Source organism: Thermobia domestica, chromosome 11, assembly GCF_964235325.1.
Source record: "Thermobia domestica chromosome 11, izTheDome1.hap1.1, whole genome shotgun sequence".
Taxonomy (NCBI): domain Eukaryota; kingdom Metazoa; phylum Arthropoda; class Insecta; order Zygentoma; family Lepismatidae; genus Thermobia; species Thermobia domestica.
In genome coordinates, this window is record NC_137464.1 from 31,297,034 (window position 1) to 31,322,171 (window position 25,138).

General features: G+C 35.1%; 1 protein-coding gene across 1 annotated transcript in view; it reads left to right on the forward strand.

Moving 5' to 3' along the window:
* The window catches only part of LOC145664005 (RNA helicase aquarius), a 253,088-nt gene that overhangs the window by 169,090 nt on the left and 58,860 nt on the right, over nucleotides 1-25,138 (forward strand). The window contains exons 7-13 of the mRNA XM_081730295.1: nucleotides 2,305-2,418; nucleotides 11,114-11,217; nucleotides 12,587-12,698; nucleotides 13,444-13,657; nucleotides 14,650-14,698; nucleotides 20,367-20,464; nucleotides 23,551-23,688. Of these exons, the coding sequence (XP_081586421.1) occupies nucleotides 2,305-2,418; nucleotides 11,114-11,217; nucleotides 12,587-12,698; nucleotides 13,444-13,657; nucleotides 14,650-14,698; nucleotides 20,367-20,464; nucleotides 23,551-23,688 (829 nt within the window). The remainder of the gene's footprint in view (nucleotides 1-2,304; nucleotides 2,419-11,113; nucleotides 11,218-12,586; nucleotides 12,699-13,443; nucleotides 13,658-14,649; nucleotides 14,699-20,366; nucleotides 20,465-23,550; nucleotides 23,689-25,138) is intronic.

Consider the following 25,138-nt stretch of genomic DNA (forward strand, 5'->3'; position numbering starts at 1 on the left):
ATCTTAACATCCTAGTGGCAATATTAAACTAATAGAATCAAAACGACGCATAAAATGTGAAATAGAAAACTAAAGAAAAGTTTTTTTTTTTTTTTTAATTTGAATGAGAACTGGCAAATGTACATAAAATTTGGAATCGACCAGCGAAAACGGAACGTGTCTATAAATGGAACTTGTGATTTTCCAGATCTCATTGTCGAAAGAACTGGCCACAAACACAAGCTTCAAAAGAACTCTCTCCAATTATGCACAGCTTAATAGGATTATTGTGGCTCAGAGAGAAAGCGTCTCGCTCGGATTAATTTGATTTTAGTTTAGTTTAGCGTCCCTTTCAGCATTGAGGCTATATGAGACATGGAATATCTTGTGAAATCCGAATCACCTGGAACCGAACCCAAGTCTCCCAAGCTAAAGATGCGTACGTATTCATATAGCCACGAGGGAGCGCAACGTTTCCCTCGGTTTCGTCAAAACAGAGTGGTAAATTGTTGATGACATTTCCTGTCTGTTATTATGTGATTCCCATGATTTTCTTTTCTTTTTCCTATATAGGCGCCCTGGTCACTGCTGTTTTGCAGTAGTACACTTTGGAGTCATTTCATACTAGCATTTGGTAGCGTGTGTGTTTTTCTGGCTTTTATCTTGTGGAAATCTAAACACTATCCATTTCACTGCAATGCTTACGTCACAATATTCACTTTATTTGAGTATTCTCAACATATATAGTACAGAACGAACCATTTATCTTGAAACGCACTTGTAACTTTTAAATTTAAATAAAGTTTTCTAAAAAGAAATGCTAAAAGGGCATACCCAGTGTGCCATAATGACCAGACTGTCACGTGGTCAGGTCAAAAGTCACGTTGCGTGGTGAATCGAATCTGGAGATTCCAAATCCAAATGTGAGATATTTCAAGCACGTAACCTCCGCGTGGGACGCCCTAGGTATTTCGCAGAAAATGCATATACTTTATCATTATTATTGATTTTACCCAAATAACTTGCCTTTTGACAATGTTTTATTCATATTTACCTTCGTGCTATCCATCGTTTTTAAGCTGTTTATTATGCCTTTGCAATAAGCTTTCAATTAGCCATCTCTGTATTATAGTTTTTTGAGATATGTGGACGACTTCAATTTTTTCCATTGATTTTCCATTGACTTTAATGTTTATGTTTCGTGCTTTTTGATTATGTTCCATCCATTTTAGGACAATTTTCTTTTGAAATATAGAGTCTGCATAGTCTCTTCTATATTTAAGGTGAATTTCAGCTATTTTCCTCTTTTGGTTTTTGAGATAAGTAGAGGAATTATTTATTTTCATTGATTCTCCATTGACATTAATGTTTTATGCTTTTTGATTATGTTCCATCCATTTTAGGACAATTTGCTTTTGGAATGTAAAATCTACATAGTATCTTCTACATTTCAACTGAATTTGAACCATCTTCCACAAAGTCTGTCCACATCATTGCTACTGGATAGGCCTTTTGTACGATGCAGATATCGATAGGAGGAAATTATTTGACAACCTCTGCAATAGTATCAAATTAACAGTAGTGTCAACCCATATAGTTTGATTATTTTTTAAAAGCACTTCGTCAGATTATTACATATTTCAAATTTACGTGTTAAACAAAAACTTATAACACCACATTAATTATTCAGTGTTACAAACTGAGAACACTGCAGTATCACATAATATAAACTGGAGGCCTCAACAGCAGTAAAAATGCAAATGAAATAGACAGAGCAATGCACATCTACAGTATCTTAATGACAGATACTATGATCATGATATTTCGAACGAATAGGAACTAAGCTACAAGAGATTAAAATTTTTACTCTTGTTTCAAAAAAAAAAAAAAAAAAAAAAATGCTTCGATAAGTATCACATCTAATCACATAGATAGTTTATAATAGATATAAAGATTATAGTGTCGCTTATAGCAATTTGATACCTCAACCCGTTCCGGAGATATGAAAACATGGGTAGAGATTGCTATCTTACTGATTAAAATAACGTATTTGTGGGAAAACTTTGAAAATATTGTTTTTCCTGTACTTCTATAACATTACATCAATAGTTTCTTACAATCTCTCGTCATTAGACAATTTAGTATAGTTTCGGACGTCGGGTGTCAAACTAGTCTTGTGTAGACGTCTGGTGGAGTTGAGCCTTTACTTAAATATTTCAAAGTAAATGAAGTCTTTATCTGTAATCTATGTATCTATCTTTTCTTAAACTATTCAGTGACAAATTTTATTTGTGTAATTAATGGTAATGCTATGTTTTGTTGCAGTTGCTGGACATGCTGAAATTCTACTCACGGTTTGAAATAAGTGACGAGACTGGAGATCCTCTGACAGATCATGACATGACCCAGATTCACTACACAAAGATCACATCGTTACAAGTAAGAACATTATTTATGCATTTATTTTGTATTGTATTTATTATTGATTTCCAGGAGTGTGGTGGCTCAGTGCTAAAGCGCTTATCTCTAGTGCCTAGGGTCCCTGATTCGATCCGCGGTCAAGTAAGTTTGTGGTGGACAACATGATGACCGTGGGTTTTCTCGGGGTACTCTTGTCTCCTTCCACATTATCATCTCACCAATTCTTTCACCATCATTCACTTGTCTTAATTATCGTCTTTCTTAGCCAAACGGGCGTAATCGTTGGACTTCAATATTTCATTTCATTTCATTTTTAATATTGATTTCCCATGGAAAAAAGTCAAGAAAGAGATTTTCCAAACTAGCCTTCGGAAAGAAAAGAAGGTAAAAATCAGTATTGATAGCAAGAGAGAAGATGACGCGCAAAGTTTGGGCATAAGTAATTAATCCTAGGCGAGTAGCAGGTGGTGTTTTATTCAAACAAGGATGCATTTAAGTTAAAGGACTAGTAGAAATAAAAACAGAAGACTATGAAATTAAAAAAGAAAAAAAAATCAGCCACAAATCTTCATGCTTTCTCTTTTACATATACATATGCTAAACAAAGAACCAAAACGTACGCATTGAATTGAGGTTTGAAGTACCTTCCAGCTACCATTATAGATATATTATTGTATTCGGTCGATGCCATGGAGAATTCCTCTGTTTGTTTAACCTTTTCAGGACCGATAGGGATTTCAAGAAAATCATAGACCTTTACGTTGGCGGCTCTAGTACCCCTTCTAATTGTCACAGGGACATGAACTGTATCTCGTTGTAAAGCTTATGAAATAAAGATTCCAACGAGCTAACTTTTGTTCCCCCTGTTCCAAATCCGTAGAAGATTTTTTTAAATGAGAATTTTTTGTTTTTAGAAATTTGTAAGAGGCTGGCAACACTATTACTTGTATGCAGAAAAAATATTTTTACGTGTATGCCATACATTGGGTACAATTATGTTAAAAATGAAGGGCGAAAGTTCAATACAAAATGAAAAAATCCGAACGTGTTTCTAAGAAAATCACCCTGTACATATTTTTCGAAATATTTTGGTCTACCTTGACATTGGCAGCCCAAGCGACGCCCCTAATTGTCACAGAGATATCAGCCATACCTCGTTGGATAGCTTATGGGACACACATTCCAACGAGATAAATTTTGTACCTTGCGTGTGTACGACAAATAGAAGTGTTGCCGGAGCCCCACAAACTTCGAAAATGTGTACTTTTTCCCGATTTTTTTTTTTTTTTTTTTTGACTGTCTTCTTCTTGTTTTACAGGTTGGACATGAGAGGCACAAAAGTTACTTTGTTTTGATCTATGTTTCATAAAATTTTCAACGAGGTACCGTTCATGTCTCTGTGAAAATTAGAGGCGCCGCTCTAGGGCTGCCAAGTTACTGTAGACGACAATATATATATATATTTTCTCCGTTGTATCTTCGCGTTTCATTTTTTATATAATTGTTCCGAATGTCTGGCGTACATGTGATTATTTTTTTCAGTGTACAGCAAATAAGTGTTGCCAGCGTACCACAATTTTCAAGTAATATCTTTCTTTTTTTATAGAAAAATATATACTGATAAAAAGAGTAAATTCAATACCCCTTCCATTCACCCCTCGCAAGCCCAATGGCCATACACAGGGTATCAATAGTTAGTATGTTCATTTATCTTTATTGGTACTACTATTTTTATGCTCGTAGCTCCTTTGGGGAAGAGTTCTTCCCCCAAAATCATGAGGGGGAGGGGGGATTAAAACATTCAACTTTTCCGCCTACCCCTTCCGCTGTGAGACCCCATTGTGGATGAAATGTACTCCATTGGAAAGTTTCATCTTTTCTGAAGAGATAGACACCTAAATCGTCTCTCTACGTTAGTTAGGAGCTGAGCTACGGAGGTTTGAACTGCTAGCTCAGCCGTTGGCTCTGAAAAGGTTAAACTGAACCGCCAGATACAATGAGGGAATTGATAAGTTTGTAGATATAACTGTGAAAAAACTATGATGAGAGAGAAGAAAATCACAAGTAATAACCCCTTCCCCCTCTACACAAGATGTCTCTCCATGACAGTAGGAAAAATCACATGATTTTATTTCCTTTGGTTCGTTTCAGCGGAACAACAAGGAGTTATGTTTCCTATTGTTCTACTTATCTATTAAAAACTATGCTGGAACCATAGTGGGGTGACTTCTTCCCGTGTCTCCTGTTTACGGTGACCTTTCTCCGTTTCCTATTAGTGTCATTCCATATTTTGCTAAGAAGGGCAAGATTGTTAACGACATAAGAATTTTCATTTTTTTATTAGTGCATTAATATACAACTTATTAAGAAACGCGTGTTTTTCAAACTCGACGGGGGGAGGGGGGGGACAATTACACCTCCTTTCCTCCACAAATGACACCCCTGCCTTAATCCTAACGTAAGTTGACTTCTTCCCTTAAACAGAATCCTTCGTTTCATTTAGGATTACCACAGGTACTTCTTTTTCCGGTCATATCCTTTTTTTTTTTATTCTAATAATAGTCCGAACAGGGTTTTAATAAAATAGAAAAATCTCGTATTTGTAAATAGTTGTTAATATTGTTTTAATGTTTAGTTTCCAAAGAAATGAACTGTCCAGCTCTAAACATAAAAAAAAAAAAAAAATCTTAAAATGTCCTCTTTTTTAAAGTCTGTCATATGGTAGTCCTAGTCTGATTCGATGTCTTCTCAACTGATATATACAGGAATACATGACGATGTTAGATTGGAAAGCATATCTCTCAGGATCATTGTAACAAGATAGTGAGTATTCATTCTTTCCTGGCATAAGGAATACTTAAACGTTTAATCTGAGTTGTTGGCAATCAGAATGGTTATATTTTTATCAGCACAATGCAAGTTTCGAGTCTGCATATTACTGCATTGCCAAACTGTGTAGAATATATAGAAGTGCTTATCAAAGCGTAAAAAGACAACAAGTTTCTTAAATAGATACGTGATATTTCTCCTTGAAATATAGACTTTGAATTCGATTCTCGACATAATCTGAAATGCGTTAAAAACTTTAAACCTTGAGGAATTCATTTAAATTTAACGTCCCATGGCTATAATATTGCCTTTACAAACTGATTAAAGTAGCAAGAAATCCAGGGAGTGGCTTACTGAACCACCATCCCTTTCCCGATTTGTTTATAAATCAACATAATTAATTACTTTATTACTATATGTCGGTGTGAAGTCAAAACCTATATTTCCTTTGTATATATTTTAGAAAAAACAGATAACGTCAGCGTTTCGTTAGCAAATGTAGCAACTGATCAAATTTAACAATTGTGAAAATAGCCTACTTTGCTTGTTAAATCCTATTTTTGGTAGAATCCTCTACATCAAACTTTTTCTAAGGTTTGTGAATATTTTGGAAGGTTTTACAAAATCTTTGTTCTTATACATAGGCGTTGGTTCTGTTTGATACAAATAAAATTTTATTATGAAGAAAATGGTCAGCAGAGCATCTTTAGTTGTTATAGTTAATTTAAATTTAACGTTCCATTCAGCAGCGAGGCTTTAGAGGAGTGGACCTACGGCTTAACATGGGGTTCCGAACTACATGAGCTCCTGTCGGTAAATGAAGCCCGTTTTCAGAAGAAAGAAAAAAAAAGTATCAAACCACTATCGGTTGTTAATTGGCTGTATGCTGAAATCACAACAACAAACTTCCAGAGACTAGTAAAAAGCTATAGGTGGTATACTTACCTTTATTTCTTCCACGTGTCGTAACATATTTGATCATCTTGTGTTCGAAATTGGGAATTAGATCAGGCAAATGAGTAGGCCAGTCAAGTCGGGTAGCATATGTGGATTTATATTAGATTAAAGTGGTTGTCAGCAACATGAAACCTTGTAATGTTCAATTTATTTCACAAACACAAGATTCGTTGAGCGACATAAAACTAAAGCACTACAGTTGAATACATCAACCTGTTGTCACACTGGCAATTTACACAAAGCTAAATTAAGGTTTAGATACTTCTTGTAGCAATGTTGGAATGTCCAATTACTTTTTAGTGGGTACTGTATTAACATTGCTAACATTTTATGGGGTTTCTGTGTATAAAATAATTTAGCGATATTGTTCAAATTAACTAGTGAATTCTTCGTTCATGTTTGTATTTTAGTGTCAAAAAAGACGACATATACATAAAATATGATACAGAGATTATAATATTGAATGATGGTGTTATGTCAAATAGCGACTGATGTTTCGAATGTTCGGTAGCCTAGCACCTCAGATTACTCAGTTTAGTAGCCCACTCCTCCCAAAGAGAAAATACGAGTAGCTTGAAATATTAGATACCCCAAAACGTTCAGTCGGATTAACATGCGCTCCGTATATTTTTCGTTTCGAGGGAAAACAGAGAAAGAAAAATGTAACGTGTTACTGGGTATTCTCTCTTGTAGCCTGCAAGGTGTGGTCTCTACAATTAAATGGACAAGACAGTGTAAGCAAGTCAAACATGAGATTCTTAAAGCAACATTATACGGACCTATATGCCTTGCGACTATTGGAAACAAACGCTAGTGTAACAGAAAGAAAAATGTATCAGGCCTTCCGTAAGAATTCTCAGAATACAATGATTTGTTAACAAATTAAGGACGGCAGTAAGCCCTCTAGGATACACCACACTACGTACGAAATGTCCATAAAACATACATAGCGAGGCTGCTACGCAGTCCAATAATGGTCAGATAAACGTGAGGCATTGGAAGTAATATTCAACTACAATGTGCGTAGCAGAAACCGTTTGTTATCATCTCCACCAGCGACTCAGAAAGCAAAAGCAAATCTGTTGCTTCCAGGGACGTGTAGTGCATATTACCGCTGTTACCGGCGGTAACGGTAAAAATATTACAGTTTTTCGTTTTCATATATCTTCAAATTTCATTATCGACATCGGAAGATGTTTACATTTTCCTTTTTCTTTTTTTTTTTTTTTTTTTTTTTTTTTTTTTTTTTTAAAGTTTGGATGGCCTATGCTTCATTTACATTGTGAACGAATGCAACATGCCAACACCAAATATGAGCATACTGTTGTTGATACCGCAGATTTCAAAGGTAACGCGAACCCCGATAGCGTTCGTTCACTCCAGAAGCACTTTTTGCGTGCCAGCCAGAAGCATCCTGCGAGCTCGTATTTGGACTTTCGGAATAGCCCTTATGTTACCGTTCGGCTGAGTGGAACAGGAAAAAATAGGAACGTTCCCTGTCAAAACAAGGAGAATCTAGAATATCATCAACTATTCACCGCCAGCTTAGGAGTCTATTCGCTCTCCTCTCGCTGTAGAGGATCGAACGGGAGGTAACTCTACTATACTGTTTCGTTTGCTTCCTCATTCTAAGGATAGAAACTTGGCTGTAATTTCAGTATTCATAAGGTTATTTCATTGTCTTAACAGCATACAATTTGGGACAAATATAAGTAGCAGGTTTTTCATACTAATAGCATTTAACACATGCTACTGTGAGACTGATGTTCTAGTGCATTATTTATATGTTAATCTATCATTTTTACACGACTTTTGTATGTTAATACGTTATCTTTAAATTTGAATAATACAACAACAGTGAACAAGATGAATATATTCCATAGGGTATTCTAACAAAAATTTAATATAGGTTTACTTTGGTTCAAAATAAAGTTTCTCATTGAATGTTAATTTGAGCTTACGGGCATTATTTTTTTAAATTGAGATTTTATTTCTGTTTAAACTGTATATATAAATTTAGATGGTTATCTCATGCCTCAAGGAGCAAAGATATTGTCAGTCCCTGAAGTGTCATTAAATATATAGAAATGCCTGTCGATGAAACATATTGTGCTATATAGAAACTGTTTGAAGAGCAAGGGGGAATAGTAATAATTAGAGCGAAGCAGAGATGTTGCCCGCGCTCCTTCCAATCCGAGTAATTATTATTATTTAGGATTTATGGTAATTAAGTTGAAAATATTTTGTTTTTAATTTAGTATAGAAAATTTTCGATGCAACAAATTTCCAACTCTAGCCGCTAGCCTACTAGTTGAATTTGCACTTTGATGCAGTTTGATGTGTTGAAAAAGAAGTGTGCAATCGTCTTCATCGTGCCGCAGTTTGACTGTCTAATTTTCAATACGGAAAACTTGTTGCTCAAACATACGATGAAACTCCAGTTATTGTTGGTGAGATAGGGAACTGCAGCCTCTTGTTAATTAGACCTATATTTTCATTCTTATGCCTATAGACTTAATTTAGTTTTAGAAAAGTCCGTTGATTATGCAAAAGGGCACAAGCGTAAATAGCACCCCCGCAACCCTCGTGGCGGAAGGGGGTCACACGAGCTCCAGGACGCAAAATATATCGAAACTAGGGGCGCATAACTAGGTTGCGGGGACACTGAAGCTACAAGTTACGCTACTGGAAAAGGGTATTTTTTATTTAATTGTGTTGGGACTTGCTTCTTCTTCCTCGAAGTCTTCAAAAAGAACAAATGCTCTGGATTATTTAGTAACAAAAGTATCCCAACAGCCTCAAACACAGGTTATGGAACTATAGAAGTAGGGTAAATGATGTGCTGTGTGTCTTTAAAGATGAACTGTTAGGAGTCTTCAAATCCATGATGGATAAAACGGACGAATAGGATTCTCAAACCAGAGTTTTATCAAACATTTCAAAGTTTTGACTTCAATTTTTTACTTGAACTCTTTTCTGTTATAGTATCAAGGTAAGAAATCTTGTTCAATATCTTACAAAAGAAAGTTCATGATGTAGGTTACTGCAGAAAGAAAACAGTTGAGTTTGAAAAATGTCTAAGATCATTGAGAGACAGTTTCAATAATATTTAGTAAAAAAATGAAAGAACCTGAAGAGTCACATTGTTCAAAAAGGTCAAGAGTAAATGAAGTGGGATTTGACCCCTTTGCCAATGCCTATAGTTTGAAATGGTTGATACTCTGAAAGAAAAAGTGAGTACTAGATTTTCTGTTATTGAGAAACAAGAGTTACTTGTAGTGTCAGCAACCGGTAACAATCGTCAAAGTGTCACGCCACGTCACTGGTTGCTTCATTGTCTCTCAGAGAACAATCCTTTATATATATATTCCCTCCCAATACATATATCCTTCATATGTATAACAATCCTCCCCTCCCCCCAAAAAACTGCATCAACAAAAGTTTATGCTGTGTTTGGTGGACTATTCCAGGTTTTGTGCATCACGAACTGCTGTCCGTTCATTAGACCATCAATGAAACTGTGTACTTTGAGCAATTAGAACGTTTGCATGAAAATAATAAACCATGGAGTCAGTACCAGTAATTATTCTATTATGAGGTGTTATTATTCTTCAGGAGAATGCGAAGCTACATGTTGCTAAACGGTGTTCACTGTTAGAATGATCCTAATGTAAACAAGTGCAATTGTGTCCCTCTGCCAAAGAGCAGAGATCGGCAACGAAACTTCACAATGAAGTAGTACACAACTGTTGACATTTTTCGTTAATTTACCTTCTTCTAATGATGTGGGAAGTTAATACTTAACCATTTCCGTGTTTGAATTTTGATATTTAGGAATAAATGAAAAGCGTGTTTTGTGGATTCTAAAATTTGATTTATTTTCTGTAGTGCATCCCTTCTATGTTTGGTTGTTGTGGCCAAAAAGTACCAACCGGCCACGTTAGTTTGTTTTGATTGGGAGAGATCACTCTAATGGTGAACAGAGTGTAGATCACCCGTGACATTATTATCCGACTTTTGATAGGAAATGATAATGCATACCACATATTTACCGGACATTGCACTATCGGACTTGGACGTCGATCCTGGGGAAGGGCAAAGTTCGTGTGCCTTCTTCTAGGGTCTGGACATCTTTGCTTGGACATGTGACAACAAAATATACATACTTAAATGGACCACCTCAGAGTTGTTCAGAAATCAATGCCGTTGCTGTCGGACTAGCAGTTATTTTTGCCATTCATTAGACTAGTGATTCTAATGAATGCAATGTGTTCCGAAATTTTAGAATTTAAAAATTAATATTATATCACCCAGAAGATTCCGAGACTTTATACGACACATTTTATTTTTACCATGAAGCCTTTAATAATAATAATCAGTGTTGAGATAGGTTGTATCAATGATCGACAGCAACAGTGCTCAGTTCTAATTACGAGTACTTAGGTACACGATTATAATTTATATTGCTATCAATAAAAAAATCTAATAAGTGTGTCGTGGTATCGCAAGGGTTTTGTAAAGTGTGTCGTCAATGAAAATAGGTTAGAAATCACTGCATTGACAACCAACCATCTGCGGGGACGACAGTTCCAAACGCTCAAGAGATTACCTAGACACTCCACTTCTTTGGTTCACGTTGTACACCATGGAACTCATAGGCTGCTCGGACGTTTGAAATAGGTTACTGCTGTTGATGAGATGTAGTTCTAGTAGTTCAGATATTATCGCTTTACGGTCGAATATCGTTGTAGGATCAAAATCCGACATAACTTTTTGTCACTTTAAATTGATTCGTTCCTGAAATGTCAAGTGGAAGCATACATTAGCGTAGATTTTTTTTTTTTACTTCAAAAGTAAGTCATATATTGAACAGCTCTTTTTATTTTTTATTTATTTATTTATTCTAAACATTTTTCTTCTTTTTCAGAAAGCAGCATTTGCGAAATTTCCAGACCTAAGAAGTTTCTCATTGGCAAACGTGGCTAGTGTTGATACTCGAGAAACTCTATTAAAACACTTTGGATCATTGTCGTAAGTTGTTTATTATTATTATTATTATTATTATTATTATTATTATTATTATTATTATTATTATTATTATTATTATTATTATTATTATTATTACAGTAACATACCAATATAACTAAATTTTGGAGACTTCTGAGGTTTATCTGTTACGGTGAAATTTTGTTATACTGAATTTTTCACCACCTCTCCGTCGTTTCCTTCTTTCTTCACTTCCAGAAGTACTTTGTGTTTTTCTTTTAAAACAAACCTGCTGTCGTTTCTTAGTACCATTGCAACGTTCATAGGCATACTAATAAACATAGTATTTTACAAACTAAAGACAAAGAATAAACGTATGATGCGAGATGCGACGTGAATAAACGAAATGATAAGGGAAAGATATGAAATCTTAACATGTATTGGTTGATATTAAACTTGGCGCTTCTATTTAATCAAGAGAGTTAGCGCATCTTCCAATCCAAGAAGGATTTTTTTTTTTTTTTTTTTTAGTGGAACTACGCTCATCAATTACTTTCCAATCGCTATCGTGCTCAACTGATCACGTACATGTATGAAAAAAATGACTAATATATAACGCTGAATAATAAAATAATCTAATAGGAAAAACATTTATATTACAAAAAAGAATGAATTTCAATTATATTTTGAAAATTAAAGTTAAATATAAGCAAGAAACTAAATTATCATACTGGAAGTTTGAAATTTGTTAAAATGAAGTGTTTTAGTACACATTAAATATGGATGGGGCTTAAAAGTTATTTTGCAATCCTGAACATTTCGTTATATATATCATTCTATTATTATTATTATTATTATTATTATTATTATTATTATTATTATTATTATTATTTATTATTATTATTATTATTATTATTATTATTATTATTATTATTATTATTATTATTATTATTATTATTATTCCACATGTATTCAGTATGTATGTAATTTTTCCGCATGTAATCTTTAACATGATTTTTTTATTACAGATGTTCCTTGTATTACTATGATTTTTATGTATAAACGTTTATTTTATATTTGTGATGCAATGTATTTACTGTACTTTGTATTGTTCTTGACGCACTTGTGTCTGTGAAGCTGTTGTCGCTAATAAACTGGTTAATAATAATAATAATAATAATAATAATAATAATAATAATAATAATAATAATAATAATATAATAATAATATGAAAAATGCTATTGTAGGTAGTACATGGTTATCTTGAGATGAAATTTTCGAAGAATTTTCAACCCTATTGGATGCTTAGTACGATAGTACAATGGCACTATTAGTTTGAAAATATAATTTGTGTAGCATTCATTTTTAGATGCAGTTTTTAAAAACAAGTATTTGTTCTCTTTTTATTCGATAGGAAAGAGAAGCTTCATGAGATAGCTGCGTACTTGAATCTGGTTCCTCCTCCGGATAAGCAGGACATCGAAGATTGGTTTCGGCTAGATCGAGATTTTCTCCTGGAACTTTTGGTAAGACATAAAAAAATATTGTTTAATTACTTAATGAAACAACAGGATGCATATCAAATACTAATAATAAAAGTCTGAAGCATCCAAATCAAAATCCAATCCCCAACAGTTTCATCGGTCAATTCTCAGCATCATTAATGAGTTTTTATTTATTTATTCAGTAACAATACTACTCTAACCGTAAGAACTACATTTTTGCCAAATCCTCCTTGTAGAAATAATAGGCCAGTCAGTGAAGGGTCAAATAAGGAAAAGAGTGGCGAAAAGCAAGATATTTACAAAAAAAAAAAAAAAAAAAAAAAAAAAAAAAAAAAAAAAAAAAAAAAAACCTAATTTTGGCGCCATTTTTCCAAGATGGCGGCCAAATCCAGAGTGGTAGAGGGGTACAAAATTAGTATGTTGTTACGGACACTTTTATGAAGAAAATAAAATTTGTTCCAGCTGTCCACCGTTTATTTTTTTTTTCCTTACTCTTCCCTAAATCATCCCTTATTAACCGGTCTATAATGGTTGTTGATAAAGAATTTTTCTTAGGTTTCCTCGCTTTATAACCTGATCAGTCATTATCAATGTCTTGACTTGAACCAAATAATCATTGATAGATTGTTCATTCATACTTTTTCCACACCTAATTTGATTAACCTCGGCACTGCCATTTATGTGTGATCTCAATCAATTGTCTTATTTATTGGGATGGTAGGGTTATAATCTAAAGTTATATAATGATTATTTGTATTTATTTCAGGTATCTCGACATGAACGCCGTGCTTCTCAGTTAGAAGCCCTGAATGAAATGCCCTTGTACCCAACGGAAGAAATCATCTGGAATGAGAATATTGTGCCAACGGAATATTTTTCGGGTGAAGGCTGTTTAGCATTGCCAAAACTCAATCTTCAATTTCTTACTCTCCATGACTATTTATTGCGGAACTTCAATCTATTTCGTCTGGAATCGACATGTAAGTCTTTTGATCACAGTGGTAGTGTTGAGAAGCTAATTGCTATATTTTATTTTATTTGATTTATTAATTGTTCTGGAAATATTTGTAAAAAATTGTATAGAACTTATCAATATTTGAAACGGATCCAATGCTGAGAACACAATATTTTTGTTTGAAGAGCTCATGAATGATACAGGGCAAGTCAAAACGATGGACCCGATTTCAGAAATTTATTTTGTGAGAGCTAATAAACATTTGTTATTGTAAGACATGTGCTAGGAAAGTTAAATTGTCCAAGTTTGCTCCAAACTTATCACAAGTGTTCTATGTGAGCCGCTTGCGTAACACGGCATACATCTAGCCGATAGTCTATCTCTTGCCAACCCTATTATAGTAGGTTGCGGTCAATATCAACAACTCATTTCATTCTCACTGCTGACTCCTAGCGGTAGAAAGTGGAAATAATGCGTGGAAACTAAACTTTGAAAGTTAACCTTTCGGCGCGCGTGTCTCACAATAACAAATATTTAATAGATTTCATAGAATAAATTTCTGAAATCGGGTCCATCATTTTGACTTACCCTGTATAATTATGAAATAAAAGTTATAAAGCAAATACAAGTAGAATATCTTATACTAAAACATGAAGTAATAAAATCATGATAATAATACAGTACATGGCATTTACCACATTTCAACATTAGAGTTCTGTTTCTGCGTCCAAAATCAGTTTGATCAATTGTCTCCTGGTCTCACACAAGGGCAACGTAAATAAGTAAATAAACTATTATAAACAATTCTTGTATCCAAATAGTCTTTAAGAGCAATTTGTGACGTTAAAAAATCCATAAAAATGAGTAAAGGCACAGAGAAGTTCCTTAATACAAAGAATGCGGTTATTAATTATTCTAAGGATTCCAATATATTTCGAAAACTTATCGTTCGCCAGTATCTATCAAGTCACCTTTATCATGGTTTTAATTAATAACATGCCTTTCTTCCAATTTCAGATGAGATCAGACAAGATATAGAAGATGCTGTAAGCAGATTAAGTCCTTGGTAAGCATTTATTGCAGATAAAAATACTTCCACCTGCAATGATAAATATCTGTCCTATTGCTATCATTAGAATATATCCTTGGTAAACAGTTTTTGTTGTTTTTAACTTGTTCAAATCTTACTAGTAATCAGACAGAGTAGTGGCTCAGAATGGGATTGATTTGATAATTGCAATCGAAAGAACACGCCATAAGCTTTCGAACGAACCTAAAACAAAAACCTCAATCGACCGGGAACACACTGTTTAACAGTGACAAAGTTTAAACGACTTTTCATTAAAAACCTATAATCATTCAATTTTCGGAGAAACCTAACATTGAAAACTATCCAGCATATATCCAGCGCCTGCATACAAAATTATACATTTGTTCCCAGCGGCTCCAGAAGGAAACGGAGTCAAATTTTGTCACTGTCTTATTAATTAAGAGTACACTGGGAAATTTGAGCCTGTTGTTTGGCAAAACATATTGAAACCAGCGAATATAGTTTTCGAGGCCTCATAATCGGGTATAATGAATAAAATAGGCCTAATCAAGTTTATTCAAAAGATCTTTGTCGAAGCAGCGAACGCAAAATATGAAAATGTCTTGCTACTTAATCAATGGCTTTCATTCACAGACAAGACTTATATAGGTGAGGCGCTTGGAGACGATAAAACAGTCATTGTTGAGAATTTGCCTGCTAGTACGACCAGACTAGTGTAATCGTGGGATGTTTTTGGATTAGGATTTGCCGAATGTTGCAACATTCCAGCTTATTACCTTCTAGGTGCTAATTTTAAGTAAATACATATCACATGTTGATAAAAATCAATGAAATTGCATGTAGAAATGTTGTCTGTTTTTTTGAAGGTGTTATTTTTACGTTTTTCGTAAAATTTGAGGTAAACTTTGTCAGCATGAAATGAGGTGTTCCCGGTCTATTGTGGTCTTTATTTTGGGTTCAATCAAAAGCTCATGACATTCTTTCGATTGCAATTACCAAATTAGCCTCATTCCGACCGACTACTCTGTTCAATTTAGTATCCTGTAGAAGTATCCAACATACTTCAGTGAAAGCTAACCTTCTTCTTCTCACCTCAATATAGTGGAGGGCAGTATGGATAATATTTATAACTTTTTCTGTTCGTGGCACAGCAGTGTGAGAGATAGATACGCTCTCTTCTTCCTAATCGCATTAAGGTATTTCGATTCTTGGTCTTCCTTCTGTCTTTCCCTCCAGTAATACGTTGGTCCAGTTTGAGTGTCGAATAAGGTGACCAATCATGCTATTTCTTTTCTCTATTACTTGCATGACTTGCTGTTCTTTATTAGCTTCCTTTAGCACATCTTCATTTCTCTTCTTTGCCATCCACGATATAATCGCATTTGCGCCAGCACATTTCGAACGCTCCCAATTATCGTACTTCTGCTTTCGTCAGTGTTCACGTTCCTGAGTTATATAGCGCGACACTCCATATCAAGGTCTTGATGAATCCCTTTCTAACTTTCAACGACACGTTTTTTGGTGGTAGTTTGCTCCCTTCCTGATGGACGCCTGTTTTACCTGTGCTATCCTCGAAGCCACAGTTTTTTCGCTTCTCCTGTCTGAGGAGATTATATTTCTTTATAGTTCCTAAACGTTTAAAAGATTTGACTTCTTTAGCTCTTTCTCCTCCTAACCAGATGCTTGCTTTTTGAAGTCCATTGCTTGTACTTTTCTTTTCTTTTTATTTATTTTCATTTTGCATTTTTCTTTCAGACGTTCGTTCAGATTACAAACTGCTTCTTGCAAATCCTCTTCGTTGTCCGCAACTAGGTGTCCGCAAACGTAATTGTACTGAAAAATCTGACCGTTTATTTTTATGCCTTTTTCTTCATTAGCCAAGAATTCTTTCATAGTTTCTTCTATATAGATGTTGAACAGTAGTGGAAACAGACCATATCCTTACCCTACTTCTTTCCGTATTGTTGCTTATTCATTCTATTCTCTTCCAATGAGAACTATTTGGTTCTTGTACAGTTAATGTCGTCGTATGAGAGCCAGAGAAATGTAAGTCCAAGAGTGGATTTTTCGTTTGCATGAATATATGTACATAATTCTGAAAGCCCCACTTGGTGTCATTTGAGTATTATTGAACCTCACTTTCCCATACCTTGACAATTTTTCAATAATGTTTTAACCATCTTATTAAAAATACACTAAAAGAAAAAAACAATTTCCTCTCTCCTGTAAACCTACGAAAATGGAGTTACGTTACTTTGGTACTCATACGACGATATATTATTTTTCTGTCCCTATAGTTCACCTTCAGATTATTCAGTGTCCTGAACATGATACTCCAAACCACATAATCAAATGCTTTCCCAATATCTAAGAAAGCAACGATTACTGCTTATTTATCCTGAGGAGTTGCTGGATAGTCAGACACAAGCTCAGTATTGCTTTTCTTATTCCTGTTTTCCTTCTGATCCAAACTCATCCCCTGATAGCCTTTCTTCTGCTTTCCCCTCCAATCTTTGTGCAATAATTCTACACAGAATCTTTGACTCGTGGCACAGCAAGCTAACTGTTCGATGTTCTTTACATTTTTTTGGTCCATTCTTTGATTTAGAGATCATGCCACTTTTTTCGAAATCTCTTGGCACTTCTTCAGTCAGAACAGAACATTCCGTTAATAAGATGAAATAACCTCTTCTTTGTTTCTGTTCCGACATTCTTGAGTATCTTCTACAGTATTTCTCCCAATCCTGAAACTTTCCCGTTTTTCATTTTTTTTTTCAGTGCGTTGTTGAATTTACATTTTGAAATCGATGAACCTAACTTATTTTCGTCTACTTCCTCATCTTCCTGTACCACTGTTCCCTCTATATATCCCTTCCATCTTCGTGTTATCTAGTCTTAGATCCCCTTCCTTGTCTAATATAATGTCTGATCGTTTCCTCTCATCGCCGAATCGTTTTCGTATGTCTATGTACGTCGTTTAACCATGTTTTCCTCATCATTTTTACACAGTTTGTTTATCCAGTTTTCTCTTGCTTTTTTTTTTTTTTCTTCACTGTTAATATAGTAGCCTCACTCTAAAGACAACCACTTGCTTACAAAGGGAAGCCACCCCCGTGTGCGATTTCTTTTCATATTGTCCTGTTTGTTTTTTCTTTCCCTTGAAAAGTAACTGACAGGCAATAAACTGAATCCAAACTGTTGCCAAATCTTTGTCAATGATCCTTTTTCTTTGACACAACCTCCCCCTCCTACATACACACACATTGTTAGACACATGATGGAAGAGAAAGAGAAGGAGAGATGTAAAGGGGAAAGGGAGACACTACGTACGGCAACGTTTAGTTTTCTCTTCTTCCTAAGGGACCACAGACTTCATGACGGCTTCTTTGTGCTAAATTCAAAGTCTCCCGACTGGCTATCGTGTGGGCGCGCTTTCTATACGATTTCTGCACCTCTTACATTCGTCTTCGTTCTGTATGATTTTGTACTGCCTTCTTTTCTCCAGTTCTAGTATTCCGTCCGTTATCCAATGTTTATGCTGTACTTTAGGTTCTTTTCGTATACATTCGTCAGCTGTTTTCTTGCTTCCTTTCTTCATTGCTTCCCATTTTGATTCGGATCATGCCTTAAGATGCTTTCTCTTTGTCTGTTGCTTCTTGGAACTCTTTTTGCAGGTTAGTGTATCTTCCTAATTTATTTGTGTTCTATCTGCTATGTGTTCTTGATATTCTTTTCTTCTTTAATCTCAACTCACTATTCAGTAGCACTAGATTATAGTCGGAATCTACGTCTGCTTCTGGGTAGCTGTTGTTCTTCACTTGTTTTATGAATGCTTGTCAGACTATATATATATTACTAGTCCAAACTCTCTGTTATGTTTTCTTCTTTCCCATTCCCGACTATCGCATTCCAATCTCCCATGGTGGTTAGGTTATCCGTGTTTGGGACTGCCAGTATTACTTCCTCTAGTTGCTCGTATCTTTCTTCCACTTCATCGTCGGCGGAGCTTGTTGTAGATCTGTATGCATGTATTGTACGAGGGTGAGTCAAAAATTATCCGCAATTTTAACTTAACTCTTGGTCATGCTGTGAAAATTTGATCCTAAATCCTCCATTTGTTTTCCTTTTGCTGCAGATAAGATCATGGTCGCTCCATTAGAAGTTTGCACTAAAGAGAAACAAAGAGCAATGATCCAGTTTTTGTGGTCGGAAGGTGTATCAGGAACCATCACTAATTTCCAGGCTATGTACCACTTCATCAATGGCATTCGTCTGTCTAACATATCACGTGCATACTCAATGTTGTCATTATTTGTGGTCGTAGATGCTCGTCCGGCTCCTTCCTCGTGCGTAACACTTGTGCGACCATTTTTGATTTTTTTAATCCATTCGTAGACACTTCGTTCCGCCAAGTATTGTATCGAAAGTCTTTGATGGATTGCGGCCCCAGATGTACTTTCCGACTGCAAAAGCCGGATCACTGTTCGTTGTTCCTCTTTGGTGCAAACTTCTAACGGAGCGGCCATGATCTATCTGCATCAAAAGGAAGACAAATGGAGGAATTAGGATCAAACTTTCATAGCATGACCACAACAGCATAACAATAAAACAACGAGGATTAGAGGTCCTTATGAACAATGTAAGAAAAGTTACATTAAAATTGCAGAAATTTTTGACTTACCCTCGTATGTGGTCATTTTCTTGATTCTACTCTTGTCTTTATCATTGCTGTTCTTTCGTTGTATCTCCAGCTGCCTATTCGTTCGTGTCCCATTTTCTTGTTTATAAGAAAGCCAACTCTACCGTTCCGTTTACAGCTTCTGAATGGATTATTCTAAAGTCTCCTTCCCATAGATCTCCACCATCAGGCCACCGAACTTCACTGATGCCTAGCATATCTATCTTCATTCTTCGCTTTTTTGTCTTTGAATTCACCAGATTTTCGCATTGCAGCAGCGATCTCACGTTCCAAGTTCATAATCCTGCAGGGGTTTTGTTTGGTGACGATCAAGGAGGCTCTGCATGCTTTTCTTCCCCTGCCGGGGATGATCCTTTGCGAAACAGTAGTGTCGCATTCCCTAGACATTCCCTTAATATCCATTTCCATATTGTTTTCTTGGGAATTGTTAAGTTGTTGGGTTCCCGTTTATTTACATCTCGCAGTGAAGCAGCCATACAGGACGTTCTGTCCTTCCTTGCTTGCCTCTTTCCAACCCTGAGCCCTGCCAATATGAGTCATCTTCAAACACAAGGTGGTCAGTGCATATCACTATAAACATAGTGTGTATTGTTAAGAGTTGGGGGAAAACAAACTGTAACAATCGTTCATTTAGTTAATAATTAGTAAAGCATATAATATTTAAAATAGTAACTTTCAACAATATATCAAATCTCTATAGTACTAAAATTCACATTTTGATAGTTTCAATGTGGTAAGAAAATTATATTTCGGTTCATTATGAATATCTAAAATTTGTTGTGTGAACTGTAGAGTAGATTCACGTTTATAAATACTATTGTTGTGTATCATTGAAGAAGTAGTAGGAAAATACTTGAAATGGTTTTTGATAAATGTCTATGGATTATATTTTCTTGTAGTTTATTATGTTAAGATTATATATTTTCTATAGTTATATAGTGTCTGATTCTTGAATTTAAGGAATATATTATTCTTTTTGTGTAGGAAAGCTGAGGATGGAAGCGTTTTCTACGGAGGCTGGGCCCGAATGGCACAGCCAATTGTAAATTTTGCCGTTGTTGAAGTAGCAAAACCTAATATAGGTATGTGTTTTTATTAGTAAAAGAATTATCTTCTTTAATATGTTATGAAGCAAGATCAAATATAGGATAAAAGTATTTCCATTGCAAACTTATGAAGATAAATAGACTCAATGAGGACAGTGCAGTGAAAATATTAATGAAATCAGTGATGTACGCAGAAGTTCCTGAAGGGGAGGATCCAAGCTCTTTAGTTTATATAATTTCAGATATTTGTGTGTGTATATATATATAAGTATTAAGATATACAGGGTTCCCACAAAAAAGCAGGAAATTTATTGTAGATTCTGTAATATGAGGTGGACACACATATTTTCATTTATATTTTACTGACACTGTCACTTGAATGATCATAATCAATGCAAGTGCTCAAAATGATTCCCTTTGGCTTCCACACAGCGTCGTAGACGTTGTAACCAATTTCCGGTAGCATTCTGGATAGTTTGAAGTGTAACGTTGTTCCAGGCGTCTGTCAGTACACTTTCAGGCCATCAATGTTTGTGATGTCTCTCCTGTGTTCTTAAACCTTCTGTAGCAGTATACTCCAAATGCAATAATCCATCACCTTGAGATCTGGACGTTTAGACGGCCAGTCGTTAGGTTCGATGAAGTCAGGAGTATTAATTCTTATCCATGTCACAGTATCGATTGCTGTATGGGTCTTCGCACCGTCTTGTTGCCATGTCCATTCGTGATCACCCATAACTGTGTTAATGTCTTGGAACATCTGGGTGCACATATGTAATATACACAATGGAACAGCACCAAATTATACAATTGCACATAACACACATTATTACACATACAGTCGCTCTTATTGTAGAAAATCCAAATTTCCTGTATTTTTGTGGGGCACGCTGTATATATATATATATCTTAGTTTCAGAGTCTTAGTATTAACATACAGGGTGGTAGGTAACTCCACCGACAAACTTTGGGTGGTGATTCCTTATATGAAATGAAAGAAAAAAGTTCTAATAAACATGGTACGAAAAACGTCTCCTTTCAGAGTTATGAGCCGCCGAAAATTCGAAAATCCACGTTTCGAAACGCTCTGACTTAGAAACTACAGGACTGATCCCAAACGGTTTAAGCAATTACAAAGGAACTAATATGCGCTCTATCTAAATATCCATGTTCTACCGTGGTCCGTTATCGGCAAAACGAACTGTAAAAAGGAAGTTAAGGTATAGGGATACTCCTTTAAGTACTAATGGTGCGTTCGTTTCGCCGATAATGGATAATGAATAGTCGCTAACGCTCTCGCCTTCGGTGCGAGCGGTCCCGGGTTCGATTCCCGGTGGGGTCACTCGGTCGCAAAAGTGTAACACGCTTTTTCAGGCCAGCCACCTTGAATGAGGTTTTCCTGGGTTTTCCTCATTCACACCAGGCAAATGCCGGGGTGGTACCTAACTTATAGGTCCCAGGCCGCCTCCTTCCCTCCCCAATCCTTTCTTCCTTCCCATTCACCGGATTGTGTGCTCGCCGAGGGACGTCATCCCTCAAATCGTGACGGGCTAAATGGCCTTAGATGCCGAAAGCCCAGAAATCTAAATCCTAATCCTAATCCTAATTATCTTAATACTTTAAAATATCTTGCTAGGGCAGTAGATAGAGCAATGAGCAAACTTTTTTTTTTTTTTTTTATTACAAACTTGTATTATACAAATTTTGTTATATAAATATACGAATTACTATAATTGAGGCTTGAAGACTAATACAATGTTTTTATGTAGATTTTTTTTATGTAGATTCCCTTTTGTTTGGAAGGTTTTTAAGCTTAGGCGGCTAAGAGCAGGATATTTTTTAGAGCTTTAGTCAAACTAAGAAGTGCGGTTAAAAAACTATGAAGCTTTAGATAAGTTAAATGGTTGACATTCAAGATCTCCCAGTGCTCCAGGCTATCAAAGAAAAGGGTTATGATCTTACAAAGCTTTAGACAAACTAAGTGGTCGCAGTTAGGATATTTTTGTTAGTGCTTTAGGTAAGAAAGAAAGAAAAAAAGAAGTTAAGATCCCACAAAGCTCCAGGCAAGCTAAGGGGACAAAACATTTCAGAGCCTTAGGAAGCTAAGAAGCTGGATTAAGTAAATTTTTTTAGAGCTTTAAGCAAGCTAAAACAGGGGAGTTAAGTAGTTAAAACTAATATTATTAAAGATCCTGCTGCGTCTTTTATACTATCTTCGTCGGTAGTTGATTAGATTTGATTTTGATTTTGAGCTTAGCGTTCCGTTCAGCAACGAGGTTATGAGTTGTGAACCTGCAGGTGAACGTGGAGCTGCCGGGAATTGAACCCAGGTCTCCACGCCAAAGGCGCGTACGCTAACCACTTAACCACGAGGGAGTTCTCTTCGTGGGTGGTAACGGCACTAGTGTTCCTTTTTAGTTATCTGTCTTGTTGGTAATAATGATGTTCATCATTTGCTTGCTTGTAGCAATAGTTGTAGAACAGCTTGTAGTGTGGTTTATAAGCATTGCTCAAGAGGAGAGGCTAAAACCACGACCCCCACCCCCTGGTACACCACTGATTAAATAGATGATAGATATAATATTTATTTTATGTTTTTATATATGTAATCAGCCAGATAACCATGAAAATAACATATTTTTCTTCATGTGTCCACGTTGAAATATAAAACAAAACAAAGTATTGTACTTACGTAGTTATTGTTAGTTAACAAGTAATTAACATACTGTAATTTTCGGTGAATAATGAGTTGCCATCTGAGATAAGAAAGAGAAAATAAATGCCGAAAAGAGAAAGATCGTGTGTGTATATATATATATACATATACATTAGTATAATTTTCATCTAGTTTCTCCTCTTCTCAGAGCATGGATTTCTTAGGTTGTGTTTCCTGAAACTCTTCTTCATGATTGGTCTGGTCACGGTTTTTTTAAAATATTGTTAGTCAAGCCGTGATGTTTCCTAATTTTTTCTGCATTTCTTCTCCTTTCTTTTGCTCTGAGGAAATTTGCTAAATCGGAAGACTCATGATTCTGTTTTTTTTTGACCAGTTATATCTAATTTAGTTTGAAAAATATGAACTTAAAATAAATTATAATTTTCCAATTTGTTTTGTTTATTAGGTGAAAAGAAACCATCCCGAGTGAGAGCTGATGTTACAGTAAATCTTAGTCTAAGGAAAGAAATCAAGGCAGAGTGGGAATCTCTTCGAAAACACGACGTTTGTTTCTTGATTACTGTAAGACCAACGTGTGATATAGGTAAGAATGTGCTACATGGTATCTGGCCCATGTGCCGAAATAGCATTACAGAAGCATAGAGATCTAATTATGCATATTACTGAGATTAGTTTATTATAGAGAACTTTTATGTGTTGATGCCATTTGATTTTGTTGTCAATAGTTACGCCTGAAAATTTTATTGATTTCACATATTCACAACTTTCATTATATATATTGTAATGCAAAATGGGTGATATAAAACCTGTCCAACCGAACTTAAAAAATAAATAAATTAAATAAAAAATTAGATTTATTAGTTCAGCATTAATTTGTTTTTACAGAACCAGCTTCCTAATTGTCCAGTAAAAATATTTTTCTTTGAAGTTTCTCTTTACACAAATCTAATACTATAATATTTATATCGTCTGCTCAAAGTGTAGGGTATCCTTCTGTAATACTAGAGGGAATCATTTATATATGCAAGAAACATTAGAGTGCCTAGAAACGATCATTAAGGGACACCGTTATCGGTTGATTGTTTCCTAGACGTAATATTTTGCATATGTGATCAGAGATACTTCAGTATGTTGTTATAACTGTTTTAGTGACAAATATGATTCTAGTCACAAGTTGGTTACGCCTCTTATTCCATACTTGTTCAACCTTTCTAGAAGTATATGATGGTTCATACAGTACCTTGCCTAGGTCGCATAATATGCTTACAGGCTGTATCTTGTTATCCGTATCTGTATTGATTTTGCTTAAGAATTTATAAATAGCGATGTGTGGTGATTTATCTTTCAGGAAACCATGTTGAGTGCTAAACCATGACAATATTCATCTTTAAAAATGATTGTGCATTCTGTTATTTAGTATCTTTTCGATTATTTTTTGAGAACGTTAATGGCAATCTTATTGGTTTGTAGTTATCACCATCTTGCTTGGACTTCTCCTTTTTTTTAAAAGTCAGAATGATCAGTAACGTCTTTAAAGACTGAGAAAATATCCTTCGTAAACAACTCGTTTATAATGTTCGGCAAATGGGTCAGCTATGAAATATGAAATAGAAATACAATAACTGCAGGTATCATTTATTTATTTACCAGGGCCGTAGAAAATGTATAACGTAGGAGGTGATTATCAGATGTACATAAACTGGGATATTCAATAAATCTACAGTTGAATCGATCATTGTTAAAAGGGGATGTATTTCATTATATTTAAATATTACATATCTCCTTTTAAGAATGACCGATTCAATTATCAAGTAAAATTAATTACTCCGTTAGTCTTCACACTTTCCATAGTCTTTCTGAAAAACGTCTCTTTGCAATTTCAGAGGTAAAAATTTGATGTCTGTGGTTTACTGATGTTAGAAGAGTACATATGATTGGAAGATAAATACATAGTTATACATAAGTCTGTTCTATAGTTTTCAAATGATGTTCGATATGTTGATTTTCTTGAACTGATTACGGAAATACACGAA